At 35.3% G+C, this 18,007-nt stretch overlaps 1 protein-coding gene across 1 annotated transcript; it reads left to right on the forward strand.

The window, feature by feature from the left end:
• Window positions 1-480: 480 nt before the first annotated feature.
• Window positions 481-972, forward strand: LOC131162791 (uncharacterized mitochondrial protein AtMg00810-like). The gene has a single exon (XM_058119390.1). It carries the CDS (start codon window positions 481-483, stop codon window positions 970-972), a length of 492 nt encoding a protein of 163 aa, XP_057975373.1.
• Window positions 973-18,007: the final 17,035 nt, after the last annotated feature.

An 18,007-nucleotide genomic window follows, 5' to 3' on the forward strand; every position in this document is an offset into this window, starting at 1 on the left:
CATAAGGTTCGTCTTGTCGCTAAAGGATTTTCTCAAATTCATGGTCTTGATTTTGGTGATACTTTTAGGCCTGTTGTGTGCCCTGCTATGGTCAGAATTATTTTGTCCTTGGCTGTTACTTCTGGATGGCGTTTACATTAGTTAGATGTTAAAAATTCTTTTCTCCATGATTTTCTCAATGAAGAAGTGTACATGGAACAACCGTTGGGCTACACAAATCCACAGTTCCCTCGGCATGTGTGTCACCTGAAGCGTGCTCTTTATTGCTTGAAACAAACCCCTCAAACTTGGTTTCATCACTTTAGCTCTTTTCTGCTTAAACTTGGGTTTATTTCTAGTCACGCAGATTCCTCGTTGTTTGTCTATCACTCCTCACTTGGAATTGTTTATCTACTCCTTTATGTTGATGACATGGTCATAACTGGAAGTAATCCTTCTATGGTTTAAACCCTTATTACTCGGCTCTCCAAGGAATTCTCCATGAAGGATTTGGGTGATCTTCATTATTTTCTCGGCGTTGAAGTTCAATCTAATGAGAAAGGTTTGTTTCTCAACCAAACAAAGTATGCTCTTAATCTCTTGCAGCGTGCTTCAATGATTGATGCAAAGCCTATCTATACACCCTTTGTTGTTGATCAACACCTCTCAACCAAAAAAAAGTTGTTCTTCGACCCTACTATGTTTCGTTCTTTTGCCGGTGCTCTTCAGTACTTGACCATCGCCAAACCTGATCTGTCCTTCAATGTGAATTCTATTTTCCAATTCATGCACGCTCCCACCGAGGACCACTTTCGTGCCCTCAAACGTATTTTGCGTTATGTTAAAGGCACTCCTCATCATGGACTTCAACTCCATAAACAGTCTAGTCGTGATCTTCTAGCTTACTCTGATGCGGATTGGGCTGGATGTCCTGATACACACCGCTCCACTATGAGTTATGCTATCTTTTTTGGTGCCAATTTAGTCTCTTGATCCTCTAAGAAACAACGCCCTATCTCTCGTTCAAGTGGAGAAGCATAATATCGCTCCTTAGCCATTGCAATTGCAGATATTGTCTAGATTACTCAATTGCTCCAAGACCTTCGTGTTACACTCTCAGTGCCACCCAAAATTGTAACGACCTCAAATTTCTTATCATTTTTTTTTATATATATATACAATAAACGTTCCTATGCAACGGAAACATATATCATGAAACCATTTATATATAAACTGTACAATACCAGATTCTAGAATATACAGACCATACAAAAATGCCACTCTAGTATCATCTATCCCAAAAACATACCCAATTTTGCCAAAAATTCACCCTATAACCAGGGTGACCAAACACTCTCTCTATCCGCGAGCCTGATCTGCTCGCCTATCTGGCTCACCTGAAAAATGTTAGGATAAAGGGGTGAGTCGACGCTTAGTAAGTGAAAATATGCTATTACTAGTGTGGCAACTAAGTTAAGGATACTTTTAAAATAATGACTGGACTGTAATGCAATAAATCATCTATAAATCATATCTTTCAAGCATATCTTTCTTTCTTTATTTAAAACATATTGTATCATCTGTTTTCTACTTTTCATACTGGTAATATATCATACTATTTTCATCATATGCTATACAACTGTTTTCATACATATAACTATTCTGTATCCCTGGAACTCTATACATCATGATTTGACCCCTCATGACAGGGTTATGTGGCATGTAGGCGGGACTCTATCTGGTCGGCCCTCTAGATAGGTCATCATACTCTACACTACCTTAGCCCGGCCAAACTGCATCCTCTCCTAAGCTCGGGACTGGCTACTACCTCGTTAATACCGTCCCTTTCAACCCAGTGTATTGGGGAGCTGGTATACTCTCCGAGCACGACATAACGGTACCCACATACTATCTGAGATATATAGTTGCACTCTATCTGTATCTAGCAACGGTACCGTGCTCTGTAATCTGTATCTGTCTGTGTAACTTTCCTCAGGGATCTGATACTATATACATATATACATATATACTCTTTTACTATTTTTCGTTATGTTTCTAAAATTACCATAACTCTATGTTTCTGTACTGTAAATACTGTATTTGTAGCATCTTGATGCTACCTCTGTTTATCTATCTATGTATTCTGTATATTTACTCTATCTGTGTGTTCTGTATGTTATGGTAACAAGAAAAACATAAAATGTTATAGTACTGTATATATATATATACTGTTCTGTAATAAACTGTAATGTAAAATACTGATCATAAAACTACTCGTATAAAAACTGTATATGCAAGTAAATTTCTCTGTTCATGTATATCCTCATCTGTATAATCTCTCACTGAGATTGAGGCGTTACGTACCGCCGTCCCTCAATTCAGTATAATATGATATATCATAATAACTGTATGAATTTCATCATCTCATAAAAATCTACTTAGGCCACACAAACATTTAAACTCATATTCTAAAACAAATACTATTTCAAACTCATATTCTGAAAATTCTGTATAGCAAAATGGGGTAGTTATGCATTTATAAAATCTCTAATATTATTACAAAAACTCCTAGCGTAGCATATTTTCCTTACCTCAATTTTGAAAAGCCCTTATAAAAATCTGGCTGTATACCCGCAGGATTCCTAACCCGACATCCGAAAAACGCAATCCCCCAGAACAAAACATCAGTATTTCCTAGCTTACATCATTTTCTATAACTGTTAGAAAGTCAAAAACTCAATAAAAAACCTTACTCAGAATTTGGGATGAAATCCAACTTCATTTTCTCGATGATCCACTTTGGCGAACTTGTAGGGAATTCCACCAGGAGCGTCGTGGTAGCCTCAGATTGTCGATCTGGCGACTGGTGGGGCCGAAAATGAAGAGAGAAGGGAGAGAGAGAGTCGTAGAGAGAGAGAGAGGAGAGAGAGAGCTCGGAGGAAAATGATAAAAATCCCGGATTTCAACTATTTATAGAACAGTGGATTTCGTCGATGAGACCCTGTGTTCGTCGACGAGTCCTTCACAGATTTCATCGACGAGACCCTGTATTTATCGACGAAATTCATGCTACTTCATAATCCCTCTCGGTATTTTCTCGTCGACGAAATCCTGTGTTCGTCGACGAAATTTCTTAACCACTCGTCGACGAATCCCTGTATTCATCGACGAGTCCTTGTAATTTCTTGAATTTCTTTTATTCTCCGAAATGCAATGTCGTCGACGAACTCCTTCTGTTTCTGTATCCATTTCCTCTCTCTTTAATATTTGAATATCAATATTTTCTGAGTCGTTACAAAAATGCTTTGTGACAATCAAAGTGCAATTTTTATGGTAGTCAATCTGGTTACTCGCCCTAGATCAATTCATATTACGATCGACTACCATTTTGTTCGTGAACTTGTTGTTAATGACACTTTGAAAATTGATTTTGTCCTCTCACATTTGCAGCTTGCCGATTCATTGACCAAAGGTGTCACCATGTCTCAGTTTTTTCTCTTTCAAAGAAGCTCGACGTTATCCCTTCTGCCACGCTCACCTTGCAGGGGGTGATAAGGGAGAATCGAAGATTCTTCATGATATTTGCTAAATCAATTTCGGTTGCACAATATCCAATTGATATAGCTGTAGATATATATAAATATATTTTGAATTTTGTATTTTGATTACACAAATATAATTATTTTATATATACAATTCGTTATCTCTTCCATATGGTTAAGTAGGATTTCAACCATTACTTTTTGTTTTGTATGCATTTAAATTTGTCAATTTTTCTTATTTGCCTCTGTTATAATGTAAATTATTATGTCTAATAAGGGCAGTCTCATCCAATGATAGGTCACCTACACTGAAAAAGGAGGAGGTACAACATTAATTGCCTTAATTGCCACATGGCAGTCCCAAAATTGAATTTGTATGCGTTGTAAACATTTTCAAATTTAGTTCCATTCTTCACACAAATGTATAGATGAGTCTTGGGAAGAGATGGAGATGAGGGAGTGAGAAATTGGTAAGAAAATGAGAGCCACGGACCATGAGTAGTGGTGGCAAAATATGTTAGTGGGTGGAGTTTGAGCGGGTTGTAAACGGGTTTGGATTCGAGTTGACCTGTTTATTAATGGATGATTAACATATAAATTCAAATTCGCTCGTTTGATAAACAGGTATCTATTAAAAATCTATTTAAAAATATAATTAATTTATTTTAAATTTTTTAAAATATTTTATATAAAGTGATATAGTTTACAAAATAGCACTCTTTTATTTTATTTATTAATATCTTAACAAAAAAATATAAAATATAGAAAATAGTATATAGGTGCCTGACCTAAACCCGCCTAACCTATTTATTAAACGGGTTGGACTTAGATTGACCAGTTTATAAACAAGTCACCTTATGTTAAACCCGAATCCGATTTAAACGAGCGGGTCACGAGTCACCTGCCAAGTTTGACCCATTCTGCCATCCCTAACCATGAGGAACCCTAAATTGAGGTCAAATAAATTAACAAAACCAAGAAAAAGGAAAAAAAAAATGATAAAAATGATTTTTTTTTTTTTTTTGCATTTTTTAATATTCAAAGAATAAATAATAACCTATCAAAACCAATTTTGTGAAGAATTTTCCTAAAATAGCCTTGAAATTAAAGGACTCAATCAACCCTTTTTTGGACTTTTGTAAAAAATGGCCTAAGCAAGTCAATATGCATATGTTTAAGAGTGTTTTTTTTTTAATGAAAATTTCTCAATGAAAATGAAATTCGTGGAAATGAAATAAAGGAAAGCATTAAAATTTGGCCATGGAAATAGAAGAGAAAATGGAAATGACCGAAGACCTTGGGTGGGGAAAATTGGGCCTCAAGGCTCTTTAGAAGTTAAAGAGCATAAAAATATAGGGCTTAGAGATTTAAAGTTGGGTCAAATTCAATTGAATGTATTCATACAACTAACATTTTGGATCTTTCTTTACATGCATTTGATAGTATTAAAAATACTATTGAAAAATAGTTTTAAAATTATTGACAATTGTCAAAAGAATAAGCTTATAATATATATATATATATATATATATATATATATATATATATATGCTTTTTATAAAATTTAAAAGAATGAATATGATGCATTTAATTGAAGCGTGAGTAAAATGCATTCATATTTTCATTATAATTTTTCATCTAATTTCATACATTTAAACAATAGAAATCAAAATTTATCATACTTAATATTTTAAACATTGTATTATATATGTTTATTTAGTATATTCCTTTTTGTGTCATTCTGATATATTAAGATTTATTGAATTTGTATATATGCATTATGTATCGTGGCGGCATTGTGTGTACATGTCCATGCCTACACTCATAATTTTAAAAAATATAAATTCTTATACATGACTTCAAATATAAATATTTTAATTTACAAAATCAAATTTAATAAAATATCAATTTTTTAAATTTAAATTAATTTAAATATAACTCAAGCTTACTCATATTTGATTTTGAAATATTTAATTGTATTGTGTGTATGTGCATAAGCAAACAAAAGCTTTTTAGGACTTCCAAATCCATTGCGACATTCTGTTAATTTTGAATTAGAAAAAAATTTATAGTAATCAAATCATAACTTCATCCCTATTCTACTAAACAAAATCTATTTTAATCCATATATATATAAATATATAATTAGCACAATTAAGTACTTGTACTTGCTAATGTGATGAAATTTTATTTGTCATCCTATTTATAATTAAAATGTTAGTGAACCTTTAATTCACATGTAGAAAATGTTGAATTGATATTACACGTATCACGGAGCATAATCTTTAAAAAAAAATTCTCAAAAGAAGTTTTAGTCATGATTATTGTTTCTCATTATCGCTTCAATTGCACAGTTAACATGAGATAATTCAAAATTATTATGTATTTTTTTTATTATAATCAATGATATTTTATTGTGCAAAGTGGCCTGAAGGCCAATGTGCAGCACAAACCACAAATTAAATCGGAACAAGTAATGCAAGTAACCAACGATGAATATACGAAAACAATCAATCACTCACAAAAAGAATAAAGGAAAGTTATAAATAAAAAACACAAGAATTTACATGGTTCGATAATGTGCCTACGTCCATGGGAGCAAGCGGCTGATTTTCATTATCAATTCATCAAGGTTACATTAAAAGTTACAAATATAGTTTATATATCAACCCCATGCGTACAAAAGACTTTAAATGTATCTAAAACACTCCTGTAACAATTCCCGAAGGAAAATCCTCCAAATCCCCCAATCTACTGATCTGTGACGAACAATATTGTCGACAGTTTCAAGCAAACCATCGACGATTTAATACTAAGGCCAATTCCTGAAGACTAAAACCTAGGTTTGTAGGGAAACTGTCGATGGTTAACTACTGAGAGCAAACTGACGATGCAACTGCCGACCTATCCGTTGACGGTTTCTTCTCGCAACTTCCTTCCTTGTTCTTTGCTTCACCATGCTTTTCTGGTGCATGCATTCCACTTAATATGAGCCACATATCCAACAATCTTCACCTTAGCAAAACTTAGGAGAAATATGAAAGCATAACCTGCAGCTCCACCCGGGACAAAAGATTGGAACCACCTCCCGTCTAGCACCTAGAGGGATTGATCAAGTCCAAGGAATTCTTGAACTTGTCCGTTGTGACAAGCACTATCAACATATCTGCTATATTATCAGATATGTGAACTTTATCAAGTAGAAGTTCACCTAAAGCAACCAGTTCCCTAATCTTGTGAAACCACACATCAACGTGCTTTGTCCTCGCATGATACACCTCGTTCTTCACCAAGTATATGCCACTTTGACTATCACACTGTAGTCGAATTCCACCTTATTGGATACCCAACTCCTTGACCAATCATGTAAGTCGCAACGCTTTCCTAGCAACTTCAGCTATTGCCATGTACTCTCATTCAGTAGTAGATAAAGCAACGAGCAACTGCACCATAGACCTCCAACAAATAGGTCCTCCCACAAAAGGTGATTACGTACCTTGTGGTAAACCTTTTGTCATCTAAGTCTCCTGCGCAGTCAACATCCACATACCCTACCACTGATGGATTACTCTGTTGTCTACTGAACATGATGTTATATCTGGTTGTACCCCTCAAGTATTTGAGAATCCACTTGATTGCATCCCACTGCTATCGACTCGGATTCTAAAAGAACTGGCTCACCATGCAGACAACATGTGCTAGATCCGGCCTTGTACAAACCATGGCATACATCAGACACCCCACTGCATTGGCATATGGGACCTTCAACATATCACGAACCTCATCATCCGTCTTTGGGCACTATGCAGTAGACAACCTAAAATGACTCGCTAACGGTGTCCTCACCGATTTAGCGTTAGCCATGCCAAACCTCTCCAACACCTTCTCCACATAACCATCATGAGATAACCACAATCTCCCTGCAGTTCTATCCCCACGAATATCCACCCCAAGTATCGTTTTGGCCACACCCAAGTCTTTCATATTAAACTCTTTACTTAATAGAGTCTTCAACTGATTTACCTCAGTCACATACTTAACAGCAATCAGAATGTCATCGACATAAAACAACAGAAATATGAGAGAACCATCCTCATGACTCCTCACATAGATGAAACAGTCATACTCACACCTTTTGTAGCCAATACAGATAATATAGGTGTCAAACCGTTTGTACCACTACCTCAGAGACTACTCCAGCTCGTAAAGTGACTTCTTCAGTTTATAAACCAAGTGCTCCTGTCCAAGTTTGCAATACCTTTCTTACTATGTCATGTAAATCAAATCCTCCAAATCACCATGAAGGAACACCGTTTTTATATCCATCTGCTCCAAATGCATGTCGTATTGCGCCACCAATCCCAACACTACCCTGATGGAAGTGTGTCTGACCACAGGGGAGAAGATTTCATCATAACCAACTCCCTTTCTTTGTGAGTATCCCTTCACTACCAAATGAACCTTGAACTTCTCTCTCTCTCTCTTTTCTGAAATTGCTTCTTTCTTCTTGTACACCCACTTGCATCCAATCACTCTCTTCCCAGCTGGAAGCTCCACCAAGTCTCATGTCTGGTTCTTATGCAATGATTCCATCTCCTCCACCATAGCGTCCATCCAACTACTTTTCTCCTGATTGTGCACTGCCTCTTGAAATGTAGTAGGATCCCCGTTACTAGTGATAAGCGCATAAGACACCAAATCATCAAATCCATACCTGAGTGGTGGCTTGACAATGTGTCTAGGTCTATCTACAGCTATACTGCGATGTTGCTAGTCTCCAAAGCTAGAGCTTCCTGCATTCTGAACATCATAATCTTTGCCCTGAGTCTCTAAATCCACCCGCACCGACTACTAATCTCTCGAGTAAGAACTCTCTGTATTTCTATCCTGAGTCTCTAACTCCACCTGCACCACATGTTCATTGCTGCTGCAGTTTTCTAGCACTTGTTTCTCTTCTTCTTTCTGAGTTCGCCGCAACATGACTTTCTCATCGAAAACCATGCCTCTACTGATCACCACCTTATTTGCGACCGGATCCCACAGTTTAAACCCTTCCACACCTTTCTGATATCCTAGAAAGATGCACCGTCTAGACTTTGCCTCAAGCTTTGATCTCTCTTATCCAAGAATGTGCACATAGGCTGGCCCAAATACTCTCAAGTCAGAGTAGTCTACCTCGTTATTAGTCCACACCTACTCAACAACTTTCCTATCTAGTGATTAGAGTACTTTATTCTTTTAAAAAAAATCTTTGGCTTTAGAATTTTTAAAAGAATTTATATTCAATTTCATAATTTTTTCTAGTTTCTAGAGATGGATCGATATACACCTTGATGGGGGCATTGTGACTGAAATTGGTACCAATGATTAAATGGCAAATTACCGTTTTATTATTAAATTTTGAAGAATAGATTTGACATTTTAAAATTACAATTTTTTTTAAAAAATATTTTAGCAATAAAGTTATAATTTATAAACACATATACACATAATATTATACAATGCTCAAAAATAAAATATTTGAAATTGCTCATCAATATTGTTGGAATTGGTGTAATCCCAAAAGGGAGGTGAATTGGAAATTTAAAATTCTCCCTAAGTTAAATCTTAATCACAAGCAGTATTTCACAACCTAGGATTTGTCTACGCAAATACCAATCACCCAACAATTTAACACTGAGCAGAAGATATAACAATTATAGCAAACTTAGTAATTCCCAAGTAGATATGTATATAGAAATTCAAACCAAATAAAACATTCACAATAATTTAAGTGTAAGCATACATATACCGAAAGTAAAGAGATAAGGGAAAGAGAGAGCGACACACGATATGTTATCGAGGTTCAGCCAATATTGCCTACATCCCCGCTTCAAGCTCACAAGTAAGAGGTGTGATGACCTGCTTCATTTTCCATATATATATATTCAATATCACAAATCCCAAATTAGCAGATCATAATCTACCTGGACCCGTTGGTACCAGGGATACATCAGAACACATAACGAAAGCCTAAGCAGCGGAAAACATATATTCACAATATCATAAATACAAAGACATCCATCACATTATTACAAATATTAGAGTCACTACATCCACTGTATTTCAGTATATAAATCCCAAAAGAAGCAAATTCTAGGGACACTTCCCACAAAATCTAACTGTCCCTACTAAAACTTACCCTTCAAAAAGGGCAGACAACAACTCTAATTCAGCGAGGCTTTTCCCGCTCTCCTATCTGGGGCTCCTGAAAAGTTTATAAAATTTAGGGGTGAGACACCTCTCAGTAAGGGAAATAAACTAATACCAGTGTGTGGCAACATGAGTATTCTATGTTCTATATATGCCATACCAAACATATTCAGTAACTGTTTTGTCAAATCTGGGAATATATATATATATATATATATATATATATATATATATATCAAATCATGGCAGAACTTATTGCATTTTCATAATCATATTTCATCGCATAAAATAATAATAACATAAAAACATTCCTGGTAGGTTAGCTAGTTGTTGTCATGTATTACCCCTACATGACTGGGTTGTGTGGCCCGAAAGCGGGACCTAACAATGGTTGGCTGACTACTGCCAAGTCAAAAGTACAGTCTGTAAGTCTGATGGGTCTGCCTGACCTGGTCCGTACACTAGGGGCGATCACACACTTCTTAAAAACCACATCGACCATCCAATCTCACACCACTCCGTACAGCAGCGTTAACACAAATATCATGATCACGAAGACCATGGACACATAGCAACAATACCGTACAAGTGTTAGCCTAGACCAAGCCAACCAGGTTATGATATCATATAACATATATTAAAACTATGATACATGGATATCTCATATCATTAATTATCATATCAATCATATCATTTTGCATATATAAATATTTCATGAAAATCATCGGCCTGTACGTCTGTATTACACATTTTATCATAGCTCAACCCGTACAACGACAAATCATAGCACAGCTCGTACGCTAGCAATTCACATCATAGCACGGCCCGTACACCGGCAAACATATCATAGCACGGCCCATACGCCGATTTTTTTCCATTATAAAAATCCATATCATAATCCCATTCCAGAAAACAATATTTCGTAACATTTTATACTTATGCCACACTAACAGATTTTTCACATATTCAACATACCATCATTTTCAACAGCATTTTCCCAAATATAAATCATATATATATGTAAACATATTTACTTTCCTGAAATCAAATGCTATATATATATATATACATTTTCTCAAAAGAACTAACTTAGTTTATCCCCTTACCTGACTACTGAGAAAGCCACCAAAATAATCTAGTCTAACACCCGCAAGATTTCCTGACCAATACCCTGAAAATGAAAACTCTAGTATTAAATTTCAGTATTTCCATGTGTATATCATTTCCTATAAATATCGCAAGACCAAATTTGGCTTAAAAAGCCTTACCTTAACTCAGGGATGATTTCCAACTTGCTTTTACCAACGATCCGCTCTGGCAGATTTGGAGAGAACTTCCCCAAGAGCGTCGTGGTGGCTTCAAACTGTCAATCCGGTGAAAATTTAACTCGAAATTGAAGAGAGTGAGAGAGAGAGAGAGAACCGAAGGGGAGAGAGAGAGAGGAGAGAGTTAGCTTCATTAGTAAGTTAAAAATCCAGATTTTGATATTTATAGAGCATGGGATTCGTCGACGAGCCATGTCATTCGTCGACGAATCCTTTAATAAATTCGTCGACGAAATTCAGTCGGCTCAAACCTCTCTCGATATTTCTTCGTTGACGAATTCTCTTATACCCTCGTCGACGAATACCTTATATTCTTCGACGAATTTTCTAATACCTTCATTGATGAATCCCCAGTATTCGTCGATGAAGCCCTGATGATTCCCCTTGGTTATTCTTTCCAAAGTGCGCGTTCGTCGACGAAGTCGACTTCCTTCTATTGTTACGGTCTCCATTTCCCTTCCTCTTTATTATTTAAATCTCATTATTATTCAGGTCATTACAAGAGGATTCCACTAAATGTCCCCTTACGGGTGGAGCGGCCCCGATTACAACCTTCCTCTCCTTACTGGGCAAGAGAAACCCCAGGTCACATCAACAGGGCTGACCCTAACCTTTACAATCCACTCCTTCACAGGGCAGAGTACACCCTTTTTAGGCCACGCCTGGAATACAATAATCGATACAAATTTTTTGTACAATTCATGTGCTTCTCCAATAAGAAAATATGTACCAATATGCACAACACAACCAATGCACTCACAGATGATAAGTATTTATGTTCAAGTGAGATTGGTCAAGTTATATATCAGCTCTCAATACTATGTGAATATATGTGCGAGAGAGTGAGTTCTTTGATTCAATATAATATTTTAATTTATGAACAATCAAAGGAACGTTGAAACCCCAATCAAATATCTCAACAAATATATTTTCACTATTAAGCACAATAGAGATTAGGATCTAAGCTTGCTAAAACGTTTTATATCAAAAGCACAAGCAAACTTTCGAATATGGTAATGAGGATGCCAAGACTCAAAGGCAAATAAGAATTCTTCCCAAATGATATTTATCAATCAAATACAATGGGAATAACTAAGCTAACTCTCAAAAATCGATATCAATCAATGCAAGTAAGTGAGAGTAGTAAGCTTTAAAAATGATATATATATATATATATATATATATATATATATAAATGCACACAAGATTTGAGTGTTTATTCAATCTTCAAGTTGCAATGACTTTCCAAATGAAGATGAATAAAACAAATCCATTCTTTCTAAAAAATATTCAATCAAAAGAGTATAAGAAAGAGTTTTAACAATGAGCTTATAAAAATGTGGGAGTATGAGAGATTTTAGCGCAAAAAGATTTTCAGAGAAAATTTGCTAATAAAAAATGTTGATCCCATCTCTAACCAAGACAAATAAAGGGGTATTTGTAGTATTCCTAAAAATTATAGTCATTGGGGACACAAAGGGAATTTTGAAAAAGATTAATTAAAATTAACCTTGGTTTATTGTGGTAAAAATTTGGCAACCCGAGAGGTTCGGTCGACCAAGTTCAAGGGTCGGTTGACCAACCTGTGTAAATTTGATGTTAACTTTGGTGCAATCCCAAGAGGAGGGGTGAATTGGGTATTTAAAAATTGTTGCCTAGGTCAATTGGTTTAACAATAGTATTACATAACCTAGGGTCAGTCTATGCAATCAATAAATAAACATACACGTGCAGTAAAAGTAAAGTGCGAAAAAAGTAAACAATATGCGTAATATGTTATCGAAGTTTGGCCAAATTGCCTACGTCACCAACTTGGCTACACCTGCACAAGGATTCCACTACGGCTCACTTAAATGGGTGGAGCGGCACCGGTTACAATCAGGTCAATTAAAGGGGTTGACCTTAACCAACACGCCTTACCAGGATGGCGCACCTAACTTTCATAACCGGGTCTAAGCTAGTTCAGGACTATTCCACAGGGCGAGTCTCCCTCTACAAGCCCACACTTGGAATACAACAAATTATATGAAATTATTGTACATGGAAATACACTTCTTCACAAGCAGATATGTACTATAATACGCACAATATAATCAATACACTACCAAAAGATAAGATTTGATAAGTTCAGTGTAGTCTAAGTGCTTACTCTCAAATAATTATGCAAATATTGCAATCAGTGCGTGAAAGTGTAAATGATATGATCTTTGTGTAAAATAATGATTTCAATCACAATGCACAAACAAAGATCACAAGCATACTTCAAATATCTCAACAAATAATTTTTCTCAATATAAACTTCAAGAGATATTCAAAAATGATTTATAAAATATTTATTTGATCTTTGTAATAAAATGATAATCTCAATCAAAAGTTATAGCAACAAAGATCTTCAGCACGCTAACAAATATCTCAAAATATTTTTCTCAGGATAAATCACAAGAGATATTTGAAATCGGTTTGTAAAATAGTATTTATCATCAAGCATACTTCAAATACCTTCAACAAATATTTTTCTTAAAATGAACCACAAAAGATATTTGAAATCGATTTGTAAAATATTATTTCACAACAAAATACAATATGAACTCTTGAGTATTGCAATGAAAATGCAAAACTCAGAAGCCCTAAGAAATTTTTCTATGAAAGGCTTATTTACGAAGCCCCCTAGAAAAACTAGAAGCTTACTCTCTAAAAAAAATAAATCTCAATTAGAACAAACAAGAGAGAGTTTTAAGCTTGATGAGATAAAACACAAGAATACTCTTACAAATAAGTATTTGCAATATGAAAGAGTAAGAAGAGTAGTATATGACTTGAATATGAGATTTTGGCTTTTTGAAAATCAGAGGATATTTGCTAATTATTATTGCTAATCTCATGCTAATTTTTGCAAATGAAGGGGTATATATAGAGTTCCCCAAAAATAGAATCGTTCAGGACATGTAGGGTATTATTAGGATTATTTAAAAACATTTTAACATCATTAACCCTATTTAAAAAATTTAACCGCGGTAAAAATAATTGTCCAACCCGAGAGCACCGGCTGACCGGACGTGATGTTCTGTTGATCAAGTGACCAAGTTTGGTTGACTTGGAGAAATTTGAACTGAGAGTTCGGTTGACCGGGCGTAGTGTCCCAAGGGCAATTTTCCATTTCCGCGTGGTTCGGTCGACCAAGTGATTTTGAACTATGAAGTTCGGTCAACCAGGGCGTTGCCCATTTAAATTTGGTCAGTCGACTGATGAGTCAAACATTGACTTGGTGGGAGTTCAGTCGACCAAGTCATATGAACTTGGTACAGTGCGATCGACTGAGCTATGGTCAAAATGTTGACCACTTGACCGGTTCGGTCGACCGAAAGATTTACATTGTGAAAGTTCGGTCGACCGAACATGCATTTTTAATGCATTTTGGTTCCAACTCCCTTCTACATTCACCCTATTCATATGATGTTTATTTTTAATGCAATAGGGAACTTTTTCATGCAGATTTGTGGGTCCTAAGGTCAGTCTAAGATATTTGCAAATTAATCCCAAAAATCTGGCGTCAGTTTTGGTCGACCGAAGGGTGTTCCCTATGGTTCATCTGTGGTCTTGAGCTTATCCATCCTACTATGCAGGTAAGGCATTAATTATTACAGACCATGTTCCTATGTTACTATTACAGACCCAAATTGAATAATAATGAATTACAACACAAAATGATATTTAGGGTCTTTTTCTTCTTTAAGTCAATGTGCGTGCACCATATGATACTTCTGATTGGTCCTGTACACAAACTTATTAACCATTAAATATCATAGTATTTGTTATAATCAAAATGGGATATGACCTATAAGGTCAACATTTGAGTTTCTAAACAAGGTTCGGTTGACCAGAGAAGTACGATGGTCAACCATCCTTGGGCGATTTTGAACCCTTCATGGGTTTGGTCGACCAGGCAAAAAGGCCGATCGATTACTCAATTGGTTCAGTCGACCATGGTGAATTATAACTAATACTTTGATCAACCGAGGCAAGTGAACAATGTCCAACACAAGGTTCGGTCAACACATGAACAGTTATTAACTCACAAATCACCCATGTTAGGGATGGAATGACCATAGATAAATGACAGCTAGCTACATCTTGTAAGTTTAAACATGATAAATGTAATGCCCTAAACCCTTAAACCCGAGTCCGCTGCGTTATACCTGATAATATCTTGATAAATCATAATCCATAACGTACGCAGCAGAAAACATAATCATAATCTATATAAACATAGTTCTACAATACCAACATTCCATAATACTAGAGTTTGCTATAATTTATCTAGAAATCCAAAAAATTTATCCATCACCTGCATTTTTCATAGATACATACATCTCCAACACATTTCAGTATATTCACAACCATTTCTCTCACAACATCCTTAAAACATATCAGCATAAAAAAAAACATAAATATTTACATCCTCGAAATAGTATCAACATATACCCTGTCTTTTATAGTACTAAAAAATGCTAAAATACCCTCGAGCTCTTAAGCTCGACCTCGAGGATGTCCTGAAAAGAAACATTCATATACGGGTGAGACACGCCTCAGTAAGGGAAGAAACATACATATTAAAACAGCGTGTGGCCACATGAGGTAAATATATATCATTTTAATTGCATTTACAAATCATTATCATAACATTGAAATCGTTTTCTGAACCTAAAAAATTACATGCAAATATTTAACCCATGAGATTACCCGAGGATATGGGTGATTACCCACCCATACAAGTAGCACCCCTTTTCTCTGATACTTAGGCAACCATGAAGTCACAACTAAAGCATACAAGGGCACTCACCTTACTCAGTAAGCCCTCGAGTATTAACTTGATCTCGTACTCATGCATTCAACAGTAGTTTACCAGTAAAGGCCCTAAGGATAGGTAAATCTACCCACCCATACAAATAGGTTCCATTTGCCCTAGTACGTTATGCAGCTACTGCCACATCTGAAGCTACTAGTGCACTCGCCTTTCTCAGTAGGCCCTCAGGTGAAGAATTTGCCTCGCCCAATCGTAACATGTTTTACATACATAGATACTTCTAATATCATAATACCGTATTCCTTTCTGTCATTATTCATTCATACACATCTATTCATGTTCATAGCTTAAACATTGCATTTCGTTTCACTTTAAGTGACTCTTTCCCATTTACTTCGTTCACATTTGTCATTTTATTTCATGGTCATTCCATTGTCATTCATTGCATAACATTTTCATTTCATTCCTTCGTACTGCAACTGGTCTTTAGCCATCATTTGTTAGTCCACATAGAAATGCGTTAGAATCTGCTAACATGACTATCTTTCAGCTGTCTTACATTTACATGGTTGCATTTAATATATACAAGCAACATAGTCCATAACATATTTTATTCTCAATATTTTACTTACTTAGCCTGCATCTTATACATTTAACATATATTTGCACAGAATCTCATGTCACACAATTTAACAATAAAAATTCATACATATTCCTGTAAAATAAGTCAACCCACATTTAACATTTATATGCTGAAAATACATTTCATTTCTTATATAATTCCTCAGAAATCACTTTTCACTTTCGTTCATTTACTTTCACATATATATAGCCATACAAACAATCCTAGGTTCAGAAAACATAAATTTCATGGCTGGCATTTTAAACCCACATATAAACATATATATATAAATAACACATAATTCTTTTTAATTCATGAAAAACTTGATTTAATACATAAATTTCCCCCTTAGCTGACTTTCAAACTACACTGGCAGGATCCCCAAATCGATACCCGCAGCGTTCACTTGGACCCTGAATAAAAAATCCTAACTTAATTAAAATAAATTCCAATTAACTCAAATCTTAATAAAACACCTATTTACTACTTCCTAGGGTCCAAATAACATTATTTCTTAAGAAAATCCCAAAATAACTTACTTACCCTGATTTTGGGATGTTTCCCAAACCCCTCAATCCAACGATTAGCTCCTATAGCCTCATAGAGAACGATCCTATGAACCTCATGGTGGTTTTGAAACATCAAACCGAGTCAAATCCGGCCCAAAATCGAAGAGAGAAGGTTGGGAAAATCGTATTTTAGAGAGAGAAGTTGAAGTTTCCCGAGTTTCCTCGCTGAAATGAAAAAAACTTCAATTTATAGGCAGGGCTTCGTAGATGAGACACGTGGGTTCGTTGACGAGGCGCTATAGAGACTTCGTCGACGAGAAAATACCTTTGTTGATGAAATTCAGAGTTCAAAAATATACTCTCTCTCGGGATTCCTCCGCTGACGAGGAACTGGATTCGTCGACGAGCTTTAGAAGGACACTCGTCGACGAGGACAAGACATTCGTCAACAAGGCCTGCTATTCCTCTTCTAATTTCTTTCCTTTTTCCTTATTACCCATTAATCCATTTTATTTATTGTATTTCCTAATTATTTTATTTTTCGGGTCATTACAATAAACATTATTCATACATCATAATTTTAAGACCTTCGAAACTCATAATTTTACAATTATTAACGTTAAAACATAACATACCTTGATCCATAGCCTCCAAATATATATATATATATATATATATATATATTTTAGACTGTGTTTCTATCTCACAACCCTTGCTCTTCCTTATACTTCAACTTAATTTGATGGATATATTTAGCATAAACATCATAGGTTGAGATAGGACCAACTCCTAACCTCTATTTTATAATCACTGCCATCAAGTGATCAATACTGTATCATAATTATATCATAATTATAGACTTCTCATATTTCGAGATGTCATTATAGTTTTACAAAATTCTGAGATCATTAATCAGAAAACATAATTACAATTATGATAACAATATTTTATTTAAAAACCTTTCATATTACCTCAACAAATATGATTATAATTTCATTTGAGACAATTAATGTCTTACATTCTCTCACTTGGCT

Source organism: Malania oleifera, chromosome 8 (assembly GCF_029873635.1).
Source record: "Malania oleifera isolate guangnan ecotype guangnan chromosome 8, ASM2987363v1, whole genome shotgun sequence".
NCBI lineage: Eukaryota > Viridiplantae > Streptophyta > Magnoliopsida > Santalales > Ximeniaceae > Malania > Malania oleifera.

Coding starts and splice junctions, on each gene's coding strand:
- LOC131162791 (XM_058119390.1), top strand. CDS start 481: ATGAAGGATTTGGGTGATCTTCATTATTTTCTCGGCGTTGAAGTTCAA.